This window comes from Cetorhinus maximus, chromosome 8 (genome assembly GCF_964194155.1).
Source record: "Cetorhinus maximus chromosome 8, sCetMax3.hap1.1, whole genome shotgun sequence".
Lineage (NCBI taxonomy): Eukaryota > Metazoa > Chordata > Chondrichthyes > Lamniformes > Cetorhinidae > Cetorhinus > Cetorhinus maximus.
In genome coordinates this window covers 41863499-41885969 of record NC_135886.1, presented here as the reverse complement: position 1 = coordinate 41885969, position 22471 = coordinate 41863499, and the positions used below count along the sequence as shown (strand labels likewise).

Genomic DNA, 22471 nt, shown 5'->3' with positions numbered 1-22471 from the left:
TTTTTGACACTGTCCATTTGTGACTCTGTCCCTTTCCGACCCTGTCCCATCTTGACTCTGTCCCTTTTGGCCCCTGTCCATTTCTGACTCTGTTGGTTTCTGGCTCCATCCCTTTCTCACCCTTTCCCTTTCCAATCCTCCCCCTTTCTGTCTCTGCCGATTTCCGACTCCTTCCCTTTCCGTCTCTGTCCCTTTCTGACTCTATCCCTGTCCCTTTCTGGCTCTGGCCCTTTTTCACCCTGTCCCTTCCGACCATCTCCCATTCAGACTCTGGCCCTTTCTGACCCTGTCTCTTTCTAAAGCTGTCCCTTTCTGTCCCTGTCCCTTTCTGGCTGTTTCCCTTAATGGCTCTGTCCTGTTCTGGCTCTGTCCATTTATGACCCTGTCCCTTTCTCTCCCTGTCCCTTTCTCTCCCTGTCCCTTTCTCTCCCTGTCCCTTTCTGTCCCTGTCCCTTTCTGACCCTGTCCCTTTCTGAACCAGTCCCTTTGTCACTCTGTCCTTTTCTGGCCCGATCCTTCTTTTTCTCCGTCCCTTTCTGTCCCTGTCCCTTTCTGTCCCTGTCCCTTTCTCTCCCTGTCCCTTTCTCTCCCTGTCCCTTTCTGACCCTGTCCCTTTCTGACTCTGGCCCTTTGTGACCCTGTCCCTTTCTGACTCTGTCCCTTTCTGACTCTGTCCCTTTCTGACCCTGTCCCTTTCTGACCCTGTCCCTTTCTGACTCTGGCCCTTTCTGACTCTGGCCCTTTCCGACTCTGTCCCTTTCTCTCCCTGTCCCTTTCTCTCCCTGTCCCTTTCTGACCCTGTCCCTTTCTCTCCCTGTCCCTTTCTGACCTTACTCCTAAAGTGACTCTTCCATCAGAAACACATTGAGTTGCCTATATCTATGGAATTTGCTTCAGCACCCTTCCCCAATGTTAGTTCCACAAGCTTAATATGCTCGGTATTAAAAAATTCTTAACTCATGCCCTACTTTTTAGTGTGGCCTTTGCTCAATGGTGACTCGCTTGCCTCTTGAGTCAGGCTCGGGGCTGCAAGCCCCATTCCACTTCAGTCCAGCACCGAGAGAATGCTACCCTGTCAGAGGCGCTGCCTTTCTGATAAAACATGAAACATCTGCCTTTTCAAGTAGACGTAAAAGATCCCAGGGCACAGGATGTCTTGTATATCTTTTTTTCTGTCTCTTTCTTTTTCTTTTATCATTCTTTCTATCTATCTTTGTGTCTCTGTCTTGGTCTGATGTGCGTTTTGGCCCCTTACATATAGTGAACAGGCACCTGGAATTGAAAGCTAGTCTCAATGATGGTAGCCATCATCAACTGTTGTTAAAACCCATCTGGTTTACTGGTTCCCTTTAGCAAGGGAAATCTGCTGTCCTTACCTGGTCTGGCCTACATGTGACTCCAGACCCACAGTAATGTGGTTGACTCTCAATTGCTCTCCGAAATGGCCGAGCAAGCCACTCAGTTTGAGGACAATTAGGGATGGGCATTGCCAGCGACACCCACATCCCACATCCCATGGAAGAATAAATTTTTTTAAAGTTCTAGCAGTTCTGTTATCGGAGGATATTTGGGCTGTGCAGCATTGAAAGATTCACTGAAACGATACCAGGAATGAGAAGCAATCATTCTGAAGAATTGTTGCTTTCTTCACAAGCAGAGAAGGTTAAGAGGAGAGGGGTAGTGTGGGGTTGGTGCAGTGACCATGCCTAATCGAGATTTTCAAAAATCCCAAATGGTTTTGAGAAAGCAGACAACAATGCGAGGCTGGCAAATCAACGAGAAGGGGATGTCGACCCAACGTTATTATTAGAAGAACAAAGGGAGAAGTCAGAAGAAAATCTTTTGCAGTTATTTCAACAGGGAATATTTTGCCAAAGTGGCTATTGAGGCAGAGAAGTGCATCATTTAAAACAGTACTGAGCAATTTATTTGAAAAAACAGAACATAATAGAATAAAAATACCAGGAATGAGAAGTAATAGTTCTGAAGAATTGTTGCTTTCTTCACAAACAGAGATATGGAATTAAAACAAGTAGCTTTAGTTGAGGAGCTGACTCCAGTAAAGACGCAAGCAGCCTGTGGGCTTCATTCTACACAGCAATTTCTATGATTCTATGAATCTGAACACTTGCCCTTTTATCCAGTTTTGAATCCCCCACAGACTGATATAATCCTAGAAAAGTTCTTTCGGCAAATCTTAGTTGGTGCAAGTCCACAACACTAAACGTCCATTAATTTTGCGTAATTGGTGCTTTTACTCATGCCCCGGTTATACTTAGAACTGGAAGTCAAGAATGTTCCAAACTACCACACACAGTGCAACCAGTGCTGGCTCCAGAATAAAGAGGCAGCAGGATAGCTGGTATAATAGATGGAAAATTTCCATTGGTATTTCAGGGAAGCAAAGGAGCTTCAGTCAGCATTTAATCGATGCTGTATATGACTAGATACGAAAGATGACCCATTCTCAGCTTGTCTAATTATCACCAACAGGAACATAACATGAACTCTTGAAAAGCAGGTACAAGACCGCATGCTTACAGTAGGGCTTCTTGAGACATAGGAACAAGACATTTGGAGGTGGGTAGGAACAGGGGCAAGGGGAGCTAGAAGATGCCAAGAGATCACAGACGCATGCACTTTGGCACAGTTTGCCATTGCATTGTATGCCAACAAAGAAAGATTTGGCAATATAAGCTTCCTTCAAGACGCCACTCCATTCAAAACAAGGCAGTGTTGCCCTCATATAAATGGTGATCCTCACAGTCAGCAGCAGCAGAGAGGAATGTGAACCGCAGACAAGACAACAAGGGATTGTGATGCCACGTTTGGAGTCGGGTATGTCAGTGGTTTGTCACTCTAACCTAAGTTTAACCTACTGTAATCTCATTTTTGTTGCATTAGAGGCGAGATCCCTTGAGGATTACAACTTGATAAGATATTGTGGATTCATTGTGCATTCAAGCAGGTAAATCAGGTTGACTATGTAAACAGCTCAAGACTCAACAAAGAAGCTTCATCAGAAATGCTGGCATAGAGGAACATCTTGGTGCACTAATTAAATAGTGACTTATGATGGACTCATTGGACTGTGGCCATGCTTTGCTCAAGGAAGACTGAGCGGCTCAAATTTAAACCATTCTTATTTATGCACAAATACTTTGATGTGGTCCAAGCGAAGTTGCCTGACTTTCTTCTTGGAATTTGAAGCTGCCCAGTTTTCAGTAGAATAGTTTTATTTTATGTGGTATTGTGTGCAGTTTAGCAGGGGAGTTCTACATTTTAGCATTATGACATTACGTGAATTTTGTAGCAGAACATCTCAATATGATCTGCTTCACACAATCTCTAAACACTATTCTAAATACTTGTGGAGGTTTTGCTTTTCCAAGATTCTCCCGCGAATCCTGCTTTATGCTGTGGAACAGAGGGACTCTCTGTTACTCCTTTGCAAGCAGTCATTCACCATGTGTAATCCCCAACAGTAAAGGTGAGTGTGCTGTTTGACAACATGATGCATTGTGATGCCTGCTCCTGTTCCGATCTGAGGAGAGAAGGTTTCCTCTGTGCACTGAGTAGCAAAATCATGAATCTGTTTGTAAATGATCCATGTATGTTTTGCTACATAGAACACAGTGGGCATTGCACCCCTCCCCGCCACTAACCTGATGTGAATGAACACATTTTCCAGTCGGGTTCAGTGACGTTGATCGAAGATCATGGGCAGAATTTTAAGGTCCCCCACTGGTGGCTTTGCAGGTGGGGGTTTGGGCCTGTAAGATTCCCCAGTGGCCTTCCCACCATTTGTCCACCCCTGGCTTGTCTGCGATTTTGTGGGGATGGTGGGTGAGTTCTCGGGCGGCCCGCCCGCCCTCACCCCAACTGAGGCCCTTAAGTGGCCACTCCACATCCCCATCTCAATTTGAGACCTGGGGAAGGGGTTAAGGAATGGAAGGAAGCCTGGCAAGTCACCCTGTTTGGGCTTTGGGGCACACCGCCCCACCCAACGCCCCCAAAGGTTTGCCTCCCCCAGGTGGTTCCTCCCAGCCAACCCTTCAAATCAATTTCCTTACCCCCAACCCCATGCCGGGCATCTCCTACCCTTCTCACTGTGAGACTCCAGATTTCCCTTTGTCCTGGGACTCCGACACTTTGACTCTGGAGACTGCTGGCTGTCCTAGCAGTGGTCACAGCTCCTTGTGGTGCTGCTGGGACTACAGGGCTGCAAACCAATCAGATTGGCCGACAGCTTTCCAAAGTGGGACTTATGCCCGAATGAGGGGCAAAAACCCTGCCTCCAGCCAATTAATGTTCCTCAAACTGTTGAGTGGTTGCAGGGCTGCCGTGATCCTTCTGAGTTCTCCAGCGTTGGGATTCTGGTCCAACATTCATTTCACCTTTCATAGCGCTGAGAGATTTCAGCCTCTGCCGGTGGTGACTGAAGCCAGCTTAATCAATCCTGACCAGTGGTTGCACCGAACAGCTGCTGGTCTGTGTGGCTCAGGATTATTGCAGGCTGTATGATTTTACCCATTGAACCATTAGGGGAGCTCTTCAAGTATCTTTTCTAAAATAATCAATTTTTTTCCCAAAAATGTATTTTATTCAAAACATTTATAAAGGTAGATTACATAACAGTTCAAGGTTGGCATTTCATAAAGTGCAAACCAGATCACTTTATTTCATCAAGTTTTGTGGCATTCTGAGGTGCCTCACTACACTTAGGATTACAGACTACATTTACAATATTCATTTCATGTCAAACTTACAGCCCGAGGGGTTCTACACAGGCTCCAGCCCTCAGTATACTATGGCAGGAGGGCCTTAGACAGTGGCCTTTCCCCATTGAGCCTTTGCAGTGCCTGCCCCAAGCTTCAGCACTTCCATCAGCATGTAGCCCTGGACCTTGGAATGTGCCAGTCTGCAACACTCAGTCGCTGACAGCTCTTTGCATTGGGATAGTAGTCAAGTTAAGTAATTATAACACCAAAATGAACCAACAGTAAGTCTGTCTTTACAGTTTCATTTGCATGGATTCACATATTGGTATGCAGTGTTGTAATATGATATCACAGCCCTGTTGTCTTATCAGCAGCAGCCTTTAAGGATCCCTTTACTTATTCTGAAGGGCAGATGCTGTAATAGTGTTTGTCATGAGTCATTGCAACAGAGTCTAAACAAAATGGATTATTAACCTCACATTCTCCTCTCACACCAACCTGCCCAAACTATTAGCAGTACTCCTGGAAGAACATTATGTTAGGAGTAAAAACAAAAATACCTGGAAAAACTCAGCAGGTCTGACAGCATCTGCAGAGAGGAATACAGCTGACGTTTCGAGTCCGTATGACCCTTCATCAGAACTAAGGAAATAGAGAAATGAGGTGAAATATAAGCTGGTAGAGGGGGATGGGACAGGTAGAGCTGGGTGGGGGGGCCAGTGATAGGTGGAGGCAAAGAAGGGATTGCCGAAGATGTCATAGACAAAAGGACCAAAGGGGTGTTGACGGTGGTGATATTATCTAAGGAATGTGCTCATGGGGACATTAAGGGTAGCACGCAGGACAAGCTAGTGGCAAATGGCCCTAGTGGGGGTGGGGTGGGGGGAAGGGATCGAAATGGGCTAAAAGGTGGAGATAAAACAATAGATTGAAATAAATTTTAAAATAGGTGGGAAAAGAAAAATATATACATTTTTTAAAAATTATAAATTATTGGAAAAAGGGGGATCGGAAAGAGGGTGGGGATGGAGGAGAGAGTTCATGATCTGAAATTGTTGAACTCAATATTCAGTCCAGAAGGCTGTAAAGTGCCTAGTCGGAAGATGAGGTGCAGTTCCTCCAGTTTGCGTTGAGCTTCACTGGAACATTGTAGCAGGCCAAGGACAGACATGTGGGCATGAGAGCAGGGTGGTATGTTGAAATGACAAGCAACAGGAAGGTCTGGGTCATGCTTGCGGACAGACCGAAGGTGTTCCGCAAAGCGGTCACCCAGTCTGCATTTGGTCTCTCCAATGTAGAGGAAACCGCATTGGGAGCAGCGAATGCAGTAGACTAAATTGAGGGAAGTGCAAGTGAAGCGCTGCTTCACTTGAAAGGAGTGTTTGGGCCCTTGGACGGTGAGGAGGGGGGGAGTAAAGGGGCAGGTGTTGCACCTTCTGCGGTTGCATGGGAAGGTGCTGTGGGAGGGGGTTGAGGTGTAGGGGGTGGTGGAGGAGTGGACCAGGGTGTCCTGGAGGGAACGATCCCTGTGGAAAGCCACCAGGGGTGGTGAAGGGAAGATGTGTTTGGTGGTGGCATCATGCTGGAGTTGGCGGAAATGGCGGAGGATGATCCTTTGAACGTGGAGGCTGGTGGGGTGATAAATGAGGACAAGGGAGACCCTATCATGGTTCTGGGAGGGAGAGGAAGGTGTGAGGGCGGAATACTTGGAGTGTTTGCATATTGCAAAGTCTTTTTTTTTATTCATTTATGGGATATGGGCATTGCTGGCACGGCCGGCATTTATTGCCCATCCCTAGCGGCCCTTGAGAAGGTGCTGGTGAGCTGCCTTCTTGAACCACTGTAGTCCATGTGGTGTGGGTACAGCCACAATACTGTTAGGGAAGGAGTTTCTGGATTTTGACCCAGCGACAGTGAAGGAACGGCGATATATTCCCAAGTCAGAATAGTGAGTGACTCGGAGGGGAACTTCCAGGTGGTGGCATTCCCATGTATCTGCTGCCCTGTAATGGCCTGTAATGGAAACATGCAAGTGCAGTGTTGCTGGTTAGCACATGGAATCTATTCCGTCTATTTGCTGTGAAAAATTCCTGATCTAAGCTTTTGGGAAAAGGTGATGAGTAAAGGGGCAGGACTTTCTTGGAGTTAAACCAGCTTTCTCCCATTTACCCTCTATTGTCCAGGGCAATATTTATCTTTCAGCCAAAACCAGTCGAAACAAATTATTCAGTTATGATCACGCAGCTGTTTGTAGGAGCTTGCTATGTGCAAATTAGTTTCCACATTTCCTGCATTATACAGTAACGGTGGGTGTAAAGAATTTCAGGACATCCTGAGGTCATGGTACAAACAGCAAGACTTGTATTTATATAGCACCTTTCATGATCACCGGACACCCCATTAGAAGACAAAAACATAAGAAATAGGAGTGAGAGTAGGCCATATGGCCCTTCGAGCGCACTTCGCCATTCAGTACAATCTAGGCTGATCTTCTGCCTCAACTCCTCTTTCCTGCCTGCTCCTCATATCGCTAGGTTCCCTGAGAGATGAGAAATCTGTCTATCTCAGCCTTAAATATACTCAACCCTGTGGGGCAGAGAGTTCAAAAGATTCACAACCCTTTGAGTGAAAGAGTTGATGTGTTGGTTTAATTTTCCAAAATTCCCTGGATTCAGGGAAGTTCCATTAGATTAGAAACTAGCAAATGTTATTCCTTTATTCAAAAAAAGGTGGAAGGGATGGGGGTGGGGGGGGGGGGAGAGACAGAAAGCAAGAAACTATAAGCCAGTTAGCTTAATATCTGTCATAGGGAAAATGTTGGAAGCTATTATTAAAGATGTTATGGGAGAGCACTTCGATAAAATCAAGGCAATCAGGCAGAGTCAACATAATTTTGTGAAAGGGAAATTGTGTTTAACCAATTTATTGGAGCTCTTTGAAGGAGTCACATGTGCTGTGGATAAAGGGGAACCGGTGGATGTACTGTACTTAGATTTCCAGAAGGCTTTTGATAAAGTGCCACATCATTTATTGTGAAAAATAAAAGCTCATGGTGTAGGGGTAACATATTGGCATGGATTGGTTAGCTAACAGGAAGTAGAGAGTTGGCATAAATGGGTCTTTTTCTGGTTGGCAGGATATAATGAGTGATGTGCCACAGGGATCAGTGCTGGGGCCTCAACTTTTTACAATTTATATAAATGACTTGGATGAAGGGACAGAAGGAATGATTGCTAAATTTGCTGATGATACAAAGATAGGTAGGAAAGTAAGTTGTGAAGTGGAAATAAGGAGGCTACAAGAGGACATAGGTTAAGTGAGTGGCAAAGATCTGGCAAATGGAGAATAATGTGGGAAAATGTGAAATTGTCCATTTTGGCAGGAAGAATAAAAAAGAAGCATATTATCTAAATGGTGAAAGATTGCAGAGCTCTGAGATACAGAGGGATCTGGGTGTCCTAGTGCGTGAATCACAAAAGGCTAGTATGCAGGTACAGCAAGTAATTAGGAAAGCTAATAGAATGTTATCGTTTATTGTGAGGGGAATTGAATATAAAAGTAGTGAGGTTGTACTTCAGTTGTATAGGGCACTGGTGAGACCACATCTGGAGTACAGTGTACAGTATTGGTCTCCTTATTTAAGGAAGGATGTAAATTAATTAGAAGCAGTTCAGAGAAGGTTTACTAAACTAACACAAGGAATGGGCAGGTTATCTTATGAGGAAAGATTGGACAAGCTAGGCTTGTATCCACTGGAGTTTAGAAGAGTAAGAGGCAACTTAATTGAAACATATAAGACCCTGAGGGGTCTTGACGTAATGGATGTGGACAAATTGATTCCTCTTGTGGGAGAATCTAGAACTAGGGGTCACTGTTTTAAAATAAGGGGTCGCCCATTTAAGACAGAGATGAGAAGAATTTTTTTCTCTCAGAGGGTAGTGAGCCTTTGGTACTCCCTTGCCCAAAAGGCAGAGCCTTTGAATGTTTTCAATGCACGGGTAGATAGATTTTTAATAAACAAGGGAGTGAAGGGTAGGTGGGAGGCTACAGTCAGATCAGCCATGATCTTATTGAATGGCGGAGCAGGTTCGAAGGGCCAAGTGGCCTACTCCTGTTCCTAACTCATATGGCCCCTTATCCTGAGACTGTGCCCCCATTTTCTTGATTCCCCAGTCAGGGAAACAACCTCTCAGCATCTGCCATATGAGGCGCATTCAGGATGCTTCAGTGAGATCACCTCTCATTCTTCTAAGTTCCAGAGAGTATGGACCCAATTTACTCAGCCTCACATCATTGGACAACCATCTCATCCCATGGTATTTCATAGTCAATGCAGTACATTTAAAGCGTAGCCATTGTTGTAATGTAGAAAATGTATGGTAATGTAATAAAATTGCTTTATAAATGCAAATCCTGCATCATTTTAAGGGCAGCACGGACTGAAAACTAGGAGTCAGCCTCTTACAGGATTTCATGGTGAAGAAGGAGCAAAAATAAAATGTTATAAAAGGGGAGGAAAGCAATTAAAGTTTGAATTTGCACAAATTGGAACTACCCCCATGGCCATAACGCTGGATTGGACAATTCCTCACTTAAAATTTCAGTCTTAAATGACCAATGACCATTGCCACCAGGGCTGGTCAAGTTTGGGTTGGAGTTTGTAACTAGTCAGGCGGATGGGAGGAGGATTCTCTCCTGCGCTAATGCTGTCCCTTAATGTGGATTGAACTGTGTCACCTACTGGTGGCAATGTGGTGATCTATGCTGACGTTGCTCTAGTTATGCCATCCATCCTCTCCCCTCCCCACCGAACAGCAAACTGGGCTGCATACCAGGCAGAGGGAAGAAAATGTAAGGGGAAAATTAACCACCAATTGGGAGAAAAATGCAGGAAATAATTTTTGTAGCTATCCTCGTGTAGGGCGGATTTAAGAGTTTAAAAAAACTACAAAGGACGTTGAGTGCTTGACTGGTTCACATTAATAAGGAGCTAAATGATGTATGGTCTGTTATATCGCATTTAATAATTGTCATCACGCAGAGCAGTCAAACAGCACACAAGCTCATTCCACACACTCCATGCCCCAAGTTATTTAATTGTGTGCTTGTTGTAAACACTCATCTGGGAGATATATGGGCTTCAGGGGGAAACATGCAGTATCTCAAACTGTAATCAAACCAGAATGTATTTCTGTGTTCTCTGACTCTACTTTGTCTACTGATACTTATGAGATCCTTATCTCATAAAAACACAAAACATTAACTCTACGACTTGGTTTACATGGTGAACTGGAGTTAATTTAAGGCAATATGTTCCAAACTGTTCTGCAAAGCACCATCTTTTCTGAAATGACTTGCTCTTAATCTTCCTTCACTGTTTTTAACATCAGTCACGTGAGTTCTGTACTTAAGATAGAAAACATCAATGTGACAACACCTGACATCCACGCACATGTGCTTTCCAGAAAATTCATGTTCACTGAAGTCACTGGATTGCAGTTGGGATTCGAGTACTGGCTGATTATTTTTGCGTCCTTATTCTAGCCTGGGGGTATTGAGAACTTCTGTAGTGCTTCTGCTGAGATCCCTGCTTGTCCTCATTTCCCTACTTTTTCCATCTTTTCCCACTTTTCAAAATCATTTCCCCTCACCCCCTATTTCACTTTCCGATATTTCTTCTCTAATCACCTTGCTGTGGGGTTGAGATGGTTTTCTCCTTCAGCCATTAAACACAGCAGTGAAATCTTAGGGCCTGATGCTTAAACTGAAGACCTTCACTAAAGGCCCAAATGCTGCATAGCCTGGCTTCCATAGCACTGTCTTCCATTCTTGCACTACTGAGAGGAAGCAAGATAAGTATCTGTAAGTATTAGCACAACACATACAGCATGTAGCCAGGATCCCTCACCGAGAGTTTGTAGGCCTGACTATTTGAGTAGGAGATTGTGGTGACGTAATAAAACCCACAGTGAAATACTTGACTAATTTTTTCATAAGTTTTTAATGAGTGCTGCATTTGAAACTTTGATACAATTTATAATGACTGTTTTACTACATTGGCAGATGGGAATTAATAATGAAAAAAAGTAAAATCTTTTCCACAGTGAGCTTGCACCCCCACATCCTCTCTCTCTGTCTCCCACAACTAAACAAAAACTTATCAGCCACCTACAGAGAGGAATCACAAGAGCTGCACCATTCCCTAAAGGCCTGTGAAGGTCTTGAAGTGCTTAAAGTGTCCGTTTTTAAGCTATTCTCTCTCCATTCCATTCCATGGCTTACTGGAGCCACCTGACACGTAAGATTTTTGAAGGCTGTGTTGTTATATTTCATCCAAGCCAGCGGTTCGAGAGAGAAAAAATGAACTTTCTGCGGCGTTTAATGATTAAAACGAGGCAAAGATTATATAATGTCAAGCATCTCAGCCACTGTTCCTCTGTCCTGTGCAATTCCCAGGCCCAAATCATTTGGCCTAGCTACTTCTCCGTCTCCTTTCAACAATGCCTTAAAAACCCTTCTCGTTGACCGTGCATTTAGCTCCTTGTCCGTCTCCACACTCCTCTACAAAATTTCCAACCTTTTCTGCTCATTGTCCACCACTCTCCTCCTTGCTCAGACCTTGAGAAGTTTCTTTATATAAAGGACACTGTAAAAGTCCACGTAATTGCTGCTGCTGTTCCCTTGTTGGGATTCTGACCAAAGATATCATGGCTTCTATTTTCACTACAGCTAACTGTGGCGCGGACAGAGATTGTTGGCTTTGCAGCAGCATGGCATTTTTGTGGTTAGCCAGTTTTTAATGGAAAGTTCCATCCTGTCGACAAGGAGATTTATTACTTTCGCATCAAAGTTTCAAATGCAGTGCCCATTTAAGGGGGAAAAAAAAATTGGAAAAAAATAATCAAATCCATGTAAAACATGCTGAAAATGTCAGCAGTAACATTTCATTAAAATCAGCTCTGTGTGATCATTCTGTGGTTCTCATTAATATTGATAGTCATTACACTTCCACAATATAATACATCATAACATTATTTTATATAGAAAAACAGATGGATTAAATGAAAGCCAGTGCCCTGTTGTAATATGAGTACATCCTGAGGGACACATGTTCCACTCCATTAAAACTAGGGAGGGTGTTTCAAACTCAAATCCAAACATGCATCAAACTTATATGACTATAATAGCATTAAAAGGACAGGTGACAGCAGATTTACCACTGCTCAACCTTGGAGAAAATTGGTCAGCAGCCAAATGTGGTTATTTAGCAAGAGACAAAGCATCAAATACTCCCAAGTTAGGTACAGCTCAGCCATTTAAAAAATTAAATCGTCTCTGCTCTGCTCCAACAATGTGTTTCAGGCTTGTCGGTAATTTCCCTCGCTCCCGCAGTGAGAACTTTTCCAATGATAGTGGTTATCATTGTGGTCTTTCCAAGCTGGGTGGTCAGTTTGTGTCAAGTTATGGGCACTTTTGCATCGCAATTCATAGCCGCCAGGAACTGGATTTGAACTGCCTGAGACCCATTTCATTTCAGCATATTTCACACACCCTGATATCATTTTAATCTGGGTTTGAATGCAGGTCCCTGAGGTGAAAGGACAGTTTATTACCTAAGCATTATATTTTGTCACTGATATGTCCATTCAAGAATTTGAATGTTATGGCAGGTGATTTGCTCAAAGTTTTGTATCCAATAAGTGAATGAAATGATGGTATTTTCCACTGTATCTGTATACACACACACACACACACACACACACAGACATACATGCACTCAATAGCATTGCTGGTTAATCCAGCTGAAGATCTGGTAGAAACTTCTTTTCAGTCTTTGTTACCACTGGTAATAATTCTAAGGGGGAAGGGTAGAACTGGCAGAAGATTGCTAATTTTTTGTTCACCCACTTTACCAATAAGTCTCTGCCAGCTGTACTTGTGGAAAGGAGAATTGGAAATGGAAGTGCACTGTTCCTACCAACTGGGGAAAGAAAAGCCATCACACTCACACAGCCTACCTGTGACCACTGACTCAAGAGTATATTTACATACTGTGACCTGCGGATCCAGTAAGTGCATCTCCCTGTCTTTACTCATATAAACTTAGCAATGTTAAACGTTTCTCCACTCACAGCATGAAAGGATGCCAACTAAAGACCACGCAGGGAGACCGAAGATGTCCTTCAAAGGGGAGAGACACATGCTGTGTTTGGGCACTTCTACACAAGGAAGAATTAGGCAGCAAGTTTGTTTTGTCCATTCTGGCTCAACAGCAGCATCAGTGAGAGTCAGTGACTCATTGGTGTGCTTTGATTGCAAAATGTCAGGGGGCGCAGCAGAGAAAAGTAAAAGATAAAAATAAGTAAATGAGAAGACAAAAATTTCCTGTAAGCAGCCCACATCAAAAATCCTCACAGAACAATCCTTCACAGTTTCTGTTGTGGAGCTCAACGCAGATTTTAGCTAATTCCACACTGGATTCAATGACTTTTGTATGCAGCAGCCGAAATCCAGCCCAAGCCATACCCACAGGCATATTTTCAAAGAAACAAAAATTGTTTAGTGATAGTGTTTGCAGAGGAGTTCATCTCATGTTACTGGAACTTTTGTAATCCCCTCAAGCTCTGACATTGTTTTTTAATAAATTAGTGATGTGAACAGTTTAAAGAATGAACTTGTATTTATATAACACAACCACAGGCACTTCAAAGAGCTTCACAGCTCATGATGTATTTTCGTTTTAAATAACTGATGTGTTGCAGGGAATTGCAGCAGCCAATTTGTGCACAGCAAGGTCCCACAAGCAGCGACAAAATTAACGACCAAATCATCCGTTTTGGTGATGGTTGGGAGACTGGGAGAACTCCGCTGTTTTCTTTCAAAATAGTTTTGCGGGATTGTTTACATCTACAAGAGAAGGCAGGCGAGACCTCAGTTTAGTATTTCATTCAACGAATGGCATCTCCAACAGTGCAGAACTCCCTCACTGCTACATTGCGATTTGAGCTCAATTCCATAGGCTGGAATTTTACGGCCTCTCCCACCGGCGGGATCTTCCGGTCCCACCAAAGTCAATGGAAGTTTGAATGGCTCGCTGCAGGGGAACCTGCCGCAGTGGGGCTGGAAAATTCCAGCCTTAGAGTGGCATTTGAATCCATGAGTGACTCAGAGGCAAAGGTGGTAATGCTGAGACAAGGTTGGAACTTAGGTGACCTTTTTATACCAGATCCTGATCAGCGTGGTTGTAGTGTCTGAAGGATTATTGCAGCACTGGTACTCTGCTTCATAAAGCTAAGACTATAAACAGAATTGGTTGCAAGTACTCAATTCTTCTACAGTGATCTTATTCTGTGCCAGGTGTGGTCTCGCATCAGCCGAGGCCTCAGTTTTGAGCGGATCCTACTTGGAAGAAAGAGCAGCAAACTTTGGAGATTTCGGTAGCTCCCATAAGCATTTTCATTTCATATCATATAGATTCTGAATACTTGACCAGAAAAGAACAGATCAGAGTGTGGAATCCTGGACTATTCCAGTCTGTGAACCAGGATTGTGCCTAGGTTCCTAGATTGCCTTGGACTTTCCATTGACACTGACTTCAGGAAGACCAACTAATATATGTACAACCCTAACAACAACTTTTCATATATATCTGAAAGGAAACAATTACTAAGACGGAGTAACTAAGACCAATTTAAAGATATCTTTTTAATGTTGTAAGAAATTTGCTATTCACCTTTTGGATCAGAAAATAACAGCAAAAAATTAAATAGTTTGATGCTTCTTATTTCTGTAATGTTTCTTTTTCTGTAATGGCAAGGGATTTTTGACAGACCTTGTCTCCTCCTGTAAGATATGGGGCTGGATTTTATAAGCAGGGTCGGGAAGCCAACACCCAGATGAATTCTGAGTCCTGGGAAGCTGGCATCCAGATGAATTCTGACCCTGTGCTTGAGCTGCATTGCTCTCATGCTACTATTTTTCAATGTAAATCCCCTAATTGGGCAGGAGATGAGCTTGGCGCCCCAATTAGAGGTGCTGAGCATCTCCAGGAGGTGGGAGCTGCCAGCCTCGTGCCAACAGCATAGGCAGAGGGCAGCCATGTTGGGGGCTGTTGCTGTCTTGCTGAAAAAAGTCAGGTAGCTTCATTCAGGGCCAGCAGTATTGACAGGGATGAAAGGGGCCATGAAGAAAAAACGAAGGCGCAGCATTCACACTGGCACAAGTAGGTCAATGAAAAAGCAGTTTCAACATAAAGATGAATAAACTTTAATTGGCCTCACAATGGACTCAACAGCTGTGCGCCAACGTGCACCAAACTATTCAGATTCGCCAAAACAAAGTTTAAAAATTCCATTCTGCACTGGACAGGCTCCTTAACAAATTGTTTAAGGAACTTCATGCGCCATTAATTGACGGCGAGCAGCTTTCCAGTTTCCTACCCCCTACCCCCATTGCCCTTTGATTACAAAAAATTACAAACTGCCCCGGACACATCGAAAATCCCAAGATTACCTCTGGGGCCATGATTTTGAAACCCTGCCCACACTGGGTTCCAACCCTGCAACCCTTGAAAATCCTGCCCATAGTGTCTGTGACCATTCAATTGCTTTTTGGCATCACTGACCCCTTCATTTGTTCTGGTAATGCTGCTCCTTGATGTTTGGGTGAAGCTATGGGAGCTACACTGGATGAATCCGAGTTTGATCATGTGAGGGCAGGGAAAGGGTCATTGAGCTGAAATGAGAAGCAGGTGTGCACTTCAGCTGCTGTTTCAGAAGGTTGCTCACAAGAGAAGTGAGGCTTTGGTCTGTATATTCATGTCATGTTACATGCAGCACTCTGCCCCTATTTTCCATATCTTCCTTCTATGAGCCAATGGTTGGTTTAGCACCTTTGAATCAATAGTATCTCCCATTTGCAATTCATGGCTATAAATACACTCAATATTTGTTGCACATGTCTGTGATGTGTTTCTGATTCTTGTGCATGCAAATTATCACCAGGAGATTTGAATTCTGCACCAATCCTTTGAAATGATATGGGATGTTCGGCATGTTGGATGAGCCCAGACAAAAAAATGTGCTGTTCTGTGATCTATTTCCCTTTTTTTTTTTGTTTTTAGATATTGATGAATGCTCCTTTGACAGAACATGTGATCACATCTGTGTGAACTCCCCTGGCAGCTTTGAATGCTTTTGCCACAAGGGTTACACGTTATATGGCCTGACGCACTGTGGAGGTAGGTGGCTGCTATTTGTTTCCACTCTGTTCTAAGAAGAGCTGGAATAACCACTTAGCTGTGCAGGGAACTGTGGATGAGTGAAGTATCTGAACCATTACATGCTTATGTGAGGGATTACCATGGGATGAATTCTGTTAATTTTTGGCATTGTAAAACATGTATTCTGGTTATGGTTCTATACCCCACCAAATCTGCAGCATACAGGATTTCTGCGTTCTGATGATGTGGCTATGGGACTGTAGAAACAGACCATATCCTGAGAAATGTAGCTCACCGTCGGCTGAATTCAGTGCTCCATGCACATGTTATGTGGCGCTACCACCGTTCTAAATGGGATAGATTTCGAACAGATCTAGCAACTCAAGACTGGACAACCATGAGGTGCTGAGGGCCATCAACAGCAGCAGAATTGTACTCAAACGCAATCTGTAACCTCATAGCCCGGCATGCCCCCACTCTACCATTACCACCAAGCCGGGGATCAACCCTGGTTCAATGAAGAGTACAGGAGAGCATGCCAGGAGCAGCACCAGGCATACTTAAAAATGAGGTGTCAACCTGGTGAAGCAACAACACAGGACTACTTGTGTGCCAAACAGCGTAAGCAGTAATCGATAGACAGTGCTAAGCGATTCCACAACCAATGGATCAGATCTGCAGTCCTGCCACATCCAGTCATGAATGGTGGGGGACAATTAAACAACTCACTGGAGGAGGAGGCTCCACAAATGTCCCCATCCTCAATGATGGGGGAGCCCAGCACATCAGTGCAAAAGATAAAGCTGAAGCATTTGCCACAATCTTCAGCCAGAAGTGCTGAGTGGATGACCCATCTCGGCCTCCTCCGGAGGTCCCCAGCATCACAGATGTCAGTCTTCAGCCAATTCGATTCACTCCACGTGATATCAAGAAATGGCTGTAGGCACTGGATAGTGCAAAAGCTATGGGCCCTGACAATACTCCAGCAATAGCACTGAAGACTTGTACTCGAGAACTTGCCACATCCCTAGCCAAGCTGTTCCAGTACAGCTACAACACTGGCATCTACAAAGCAATGTGAAAAATTGCCCCAGGATATCCTGTACACAAAAAACAGGACAAATCCTACCTGGCCAATTACCACCCTCATCAGTCCACTCTCAATCATCAGTAAAGTAATGGAAGGGGTCATCAACAGTGCTATCAAGCGGCACTTGCTTAGCAATAACCTGCTCACTGATGTCCAGTTTGCGTTGTACCAGGGCCACTCAGCTCCTGATCTCATTACAGTCTTGGTTCAAACATGGACAAAAGAGCTGAACTCTCGAGGTGAGGTGAGAGTGACTACCCTTGATATCAAGGCCGCATTTGACAGAGTGTGGCATCAAGGAGCCCTAGCAAAACTGGAATCAATCGGAATCAGGGGGAAAACTCTCCGCTGGTTGGAGTCATGCCTAGCACAGAGGAAGATGGTTGTGGTTGTTGGAGGTCAGTCATCTCAGCTCCAGGACATCACTGCAGGAGTTCCTCAGGGTAGTGTCCTAGGCCCAGCCATCTTCAGCTGCTTCATCAATGACCTTCCTTCCATCATAAGTGCTAGGCAATGACCGTCTCCAACAAGAGAGAATCTAATCATCGCCCCTTGACGTTCAATGGCATTACCATCACTGAATCCCCCGCTATCAACATCCTGAGGACTACCATTGACCAGAAACTGAACTGGACTAGCCATGTAAATACTGTAGCTACAAGAGCAGGTCAGAGGTTAGGAATCCTGTGACAGGTAACTCACCTCCTGAGTCCCTAAAGCCTGTCCACAATCTACAAGGCACAAATCAGGAGTGTGATGGAACACTCTCCACTTGCCTGGATGAGTGCAGCTCCTACAACACTCAAGAAGCTTGACACCATCCAGGACAAAGCAGCCCGCTTGATTGGCACCACATCCACAAACATTTACTCCCTCCAGCACCGACGTACAGTGGCACCAGTGTGTACCATCTACAAGATGCACTGCCGGAATTCACCAAGGCTCCTTAGACAGCACTTTCCAAACCCACGACCACTACCATCTAGAAGAACAAGGGCAGCAGACACATTGGAACACCACCATCTGTAAGTACCCCTCCAAGTCACTCACCATCCTGACTTGGAAATATATCGCAATTCCTTCACTGTCACTGGATCAAAATCCTGGAACTCCCTTCCCTAACAGCACTGTGGGTGTACCTAAACCACATGGACTACAGTGGTTCAAGAAGGCAGCTCACCGCCACCTTCTCAAGGGCAACAAGGGATGAGCAATAAATGCTGACCCAGCCAGCGAAGCTCACACATTCCGAGAATGAATTTTTAAAAAGGCAGACTGTTAACACCATGCCATTGTATCTCTCTACAAGGTGGATTGTCCATGAAAGAACACCTGCCACTCGACTGTGTAGGAGTCGGAGGTGTCAGCTGAGCCATATTAGTGCTTTAAGCACATCAAGGCTGTGTAACAGAACACCTCCTGTGCACCAGTCACTTGATGTTTTTGCCTCACCATCCCCCCACCCCCGTCAACAATTTGCACTTGTCACCTATCATTCTGCAACTGGAAAAGTTGGGCAGATTTACTTACCCCTGATAGCGGCACCCTTGAAGCTGAGAGAGATGCATGACAGTGACCTGGGTGGCTCAGCTACTGTTCATTTTGGGGTTTTTTCCCCCTTTGAGAAAATGCCTGGTTTCCCCTCAGCACTTTCTGATGATACACAGACACATATGAGGAGAGGCTGGGTCGACTAGGCCTCTATTCACTGAAGCTTAGAAGCATGAAAGGAGATCTCAAATTTTGTCAGGGCTGGACAGACTGGATGCAGGGATGATGTTTCCTCTGGCTGGGGGTGCTAGAATGAGGATATGGGGTAGGCCATTTAGGACTGAGATGAGGAGAAACCTCGTCACTCAGAGGGTGCTGAGCCTTTGGAATTCTCTACCACAGAAGGTAGTGGAGGCCAAATCAGTGAATATATTTAAGAGGGAAATAGATAGATTTCTAGACTCTAAAGTCATCAAGAGGTATGGGGAGAGAGCAGGAGTATGGAATTGAGATAGAGAATCAGTCATGATCATATTGAATGGCGGAGCAGGCTCGAAGGGCTGCTCCTATTCTCTATGTTTCTTATGTTTCTATGCTCTTATGGGTCTGACGTTCCGAAGGTGCAAGTTTGCAATGAACCCTGTCAGTCAGGGCACTGATGTAGCAGGCCACCCCACTACCCCCATTATAATCCCGAAAGGACAATAAAACAGTGGACAAAGATAGTGATAGAAACAGGTTTATTAGTATCTTTTGAAAGGAATTAGATATTTATTTGGAATGGAGATATTTCTTTCAAAGAGACGACAGAGATGTGTGGACCTATTGGCCTCCTTCTGTGCTATATGATTCTATGATAGTCCTTTGAGCCTGATTCAAGCTCATGAACAGTCAGACAACGCAGCTCACACTGACATCAATTTTTTAGCACTTGTCATGAGATGTTTTTGTTCCATATATAATCCTATCCTATTCTACTGATGTTCAGAAATGTATTTTCCACTGAATTTTTGGCTGTTCCAAAGCTGGAGGAATATGAAAGTATGCTGCATTGCATTAACCGGCTTGCGGTGGGCAGCATCCATTGTTCTTTAAAGTTTGGCTTGGTATGTGGGTGACAGTTGCCGTGTTTATTGCTCCTCTGAGTCCCCTGAGGATATTAAGAGTTTTGTCAAAGTGTGGGGGTCACATGTCGACATGGTAGGCTAGCAGATCCCCTTTCCTGCAGGGCATCAACAAAGCTGATGGGCTTTAACAACAATCTGGCTTTTCCTGGTACCAGCATTCTTGCTTATTCTCAGTGTTTGTAGTACTTGCTCTTTCTGTCTACTTGCTGTTTGTACACACTTGAGCTCCACGCACAGTGCAAGAGGCCAAGTAGCCCAAGTTCATAGAACTTGATATGTTATCATGCCACTCCATTTCACAATCCTTGCAATCCAGCTAACATAACACATGTGTTATGAGAAACACCTGAGCATCCTTTGAAACCCTTGTCACCCTTTTAAAGCAAAAGTGCAGTTTCTTTTCTGCAGCTTAATTTAGAGAAACGATAAGTTTGCATTTTTCAGTTTAATCAGTGTGCTAAAGTATTTCAGAATGTGCTACCAGAGTGAAAGGCTCCATTGTTCTTCTATTTTGTTATATGTTTTGATGATCACTTTAAAATGAAAGACCCGAGCTCAGCCCTTCAATTTCAAAATTGTTTTGAAAATAACTGGAATTTATATTGACTTTGAGCTTGGCATACATGTGGAATGTTTAGGCTGTTATTGTTACAAGTGCCGAGAATGCCTCACAGTGACCATGTTACTAAAATGTCGATACTCACTTCAAGATGGCTACCATGATGTCCAAATAGCTGCATGAAAGGCTTCCTCGTATAGAACGGAAGAAACCGTTCTGTAGGTTTGATTACATTCAATCTTAACCGGACAAATTGTAATGAGTAACAGAGTAGAAAATGTACTTTAGAAGTCCTGGCAATGAGTTAGTTCTGATTAGACCCCAGCAGACCAATATTTCACATATTGGAGCCAAAGTCTCTATCTTTCTCCTTATTTATGCTTTAATACGTCAATAAATAAATAAAAAATGTTGCCAGTAATATCTGATAACTGTTTCTGAGCTTGTGGCTTTAAGATTAAAATGCTTGTTTAGTGTTGCCACTTCAAAAGGTGAGTTGAAATGCAGTTTGAGACTTGTAGGGGGAAGGTTCTCATCACTGGCTGCTAAAATGCTGCACAACAAGCAGTGTTGTGTTTCTGCACTAGCTGTCAGATAAGAAGAGGGTTTCTGAAAATGTTGCCATGTGGAATTTGAACAAGGATCAAAATACATATTAACCACAGCAATGCACTTTAAAGCAACAGGAGCCTTTTGATGACTGACGAAATTAAATCTGATATTCATACAAAACCCCTTGTCGTGTACATCAGCTTAGCCACAACATTCCCAACATATAACCCTTTAAGGGCTAAAGGTCGTGTATTTTCTGAGAAATTCATTGTTCATTGTTTACTTTAAAAGAAAATAAGGTTGAATATTATAGAACTGATCTAAGACCGATCTAAAACTGATCTAAGAAAACCAAATCCAGACATATTATTCACATAAAAGACTTTCCAGCTCATCCCCTTAATAATATTAGTGCCATAATCCTTGGCTCAAAATGCGTTGTGCAACATGTAATTCAAGTGATTAAATTTACACAGTGAGTTGTTGGAGCATAAGAATGTTTCGCAACGCAGACTAGTTGAGCCAGCAACCATCACAACTCACACCATGCAGGGTAGTTTGAGTTTCTGTAACAGAGCCCACATAGCTGTAATAGGCCAAATGGCCTCCTTTTGCACTGCAACCTTCTATTCTAATTCCACTGTATTCTTCACAGGCCTGCCCGCTCTATTACAAATGCACAGAATATAAATGGATAAATGTGCTGCTGGGGGAGATTAAATCATACAAACCACGGTGGTCATGAGTTCCAACCTCCGTGCTGAGTTAGCTTATATCAAATGAGACAGTCAGCTGCCACAACTGGCCTCAGTGCCAAATGCCAGAGCTTGGGAGGGGCAGTTAAGTCTAGATCCCAGCTCCTAATCGCTCCTGACTAGGGTCCACCGTCCATATGAGGCCTTAGAGATTAGAAAGTGTCTCCAGCGCCCAATTGTCCTTCTCACTAACCAGCTGTAATTCATGAATTTTCCATTGCTTGTGTCAGTGAGAGAACTTCCAGTCATGTATTGTATTCACCATTCACCTGCTTACCAGTCGACTTGGCACAGTGCAGTCTTGGGAAGTCAATGGCTTCAAATTACAAGGTACAGAGAGATTGCTAGTTTAAATTGAGCTTGATGGCCCATTGGAATTGGCTCATACTCGCGTGTTCTTTATTTTTCTAACAGTACAGAAGCTGTATTGATTGTATCAGACAACTCTTATCAGTCTCATATTGTTCTGTACGTTTTGCCTAGCGCAGAATAAAAAGCAGCTTGCGATTCCTACTGACCTTCGTCTAGCCCAGTATTAATTCGGAGAGATTGCAGTGATACATGTGCTGAAGGTACAGAAATCAGTCGAGGCGACATGGGAATCCCACAACTGCAAAAATAGATATTGGGCAGCAGGCGCCAACCTCCATTTAAAAAGTAGGCACTCAGCCCGTATCAGAAAGAAACTCGCACCACTGTACCTGCAGTGGTATCACAGTAATCCTGAATTTATAACACCCACCAGTCACAGGAGCATTCGGCACACCAGCATGAAAGTTACAAGCTAAAGGGAGTTTTAGTGAAAAATGGGACAGCTCTCCCAGCAGAACGTGCAACCTTCACAGATAGCAATAAGCAGTGACTGTAAAACACAGATGATAGGCATGTAGATTTCTATTAAGCACAGCAAGGCTATTAAGGGTTCCAAATCCTGGAGTTAAGACATTGATCAGCC

At 43.9% G+C, this 22471-nt stretch overlaps 1 protein-coding gene across 1 annotated transcript in view; it reads left to right on the top strand.

Moving 5' to 3' along the window:
* The window catches only part of LOC144683582 (signal peptide, CUB and EGF-like domain-containing protein 3), a 421925-nt gene that overhangs the window by 339841 nt on the left and 59613 nt on the right, over nucleotides 1-22471 (top strand). The window contains exon 9 of the mRNA XM_078546743.1: nucleotides 15844-15960. Within this exon, the coding sequence (XP_078402869.1) occupies nucleotides 15844-15960 (117 nt within the window). The remainder of the gene's footprint in view (nucleotides 1-15843; nucleotides 15961-22471) is intronic.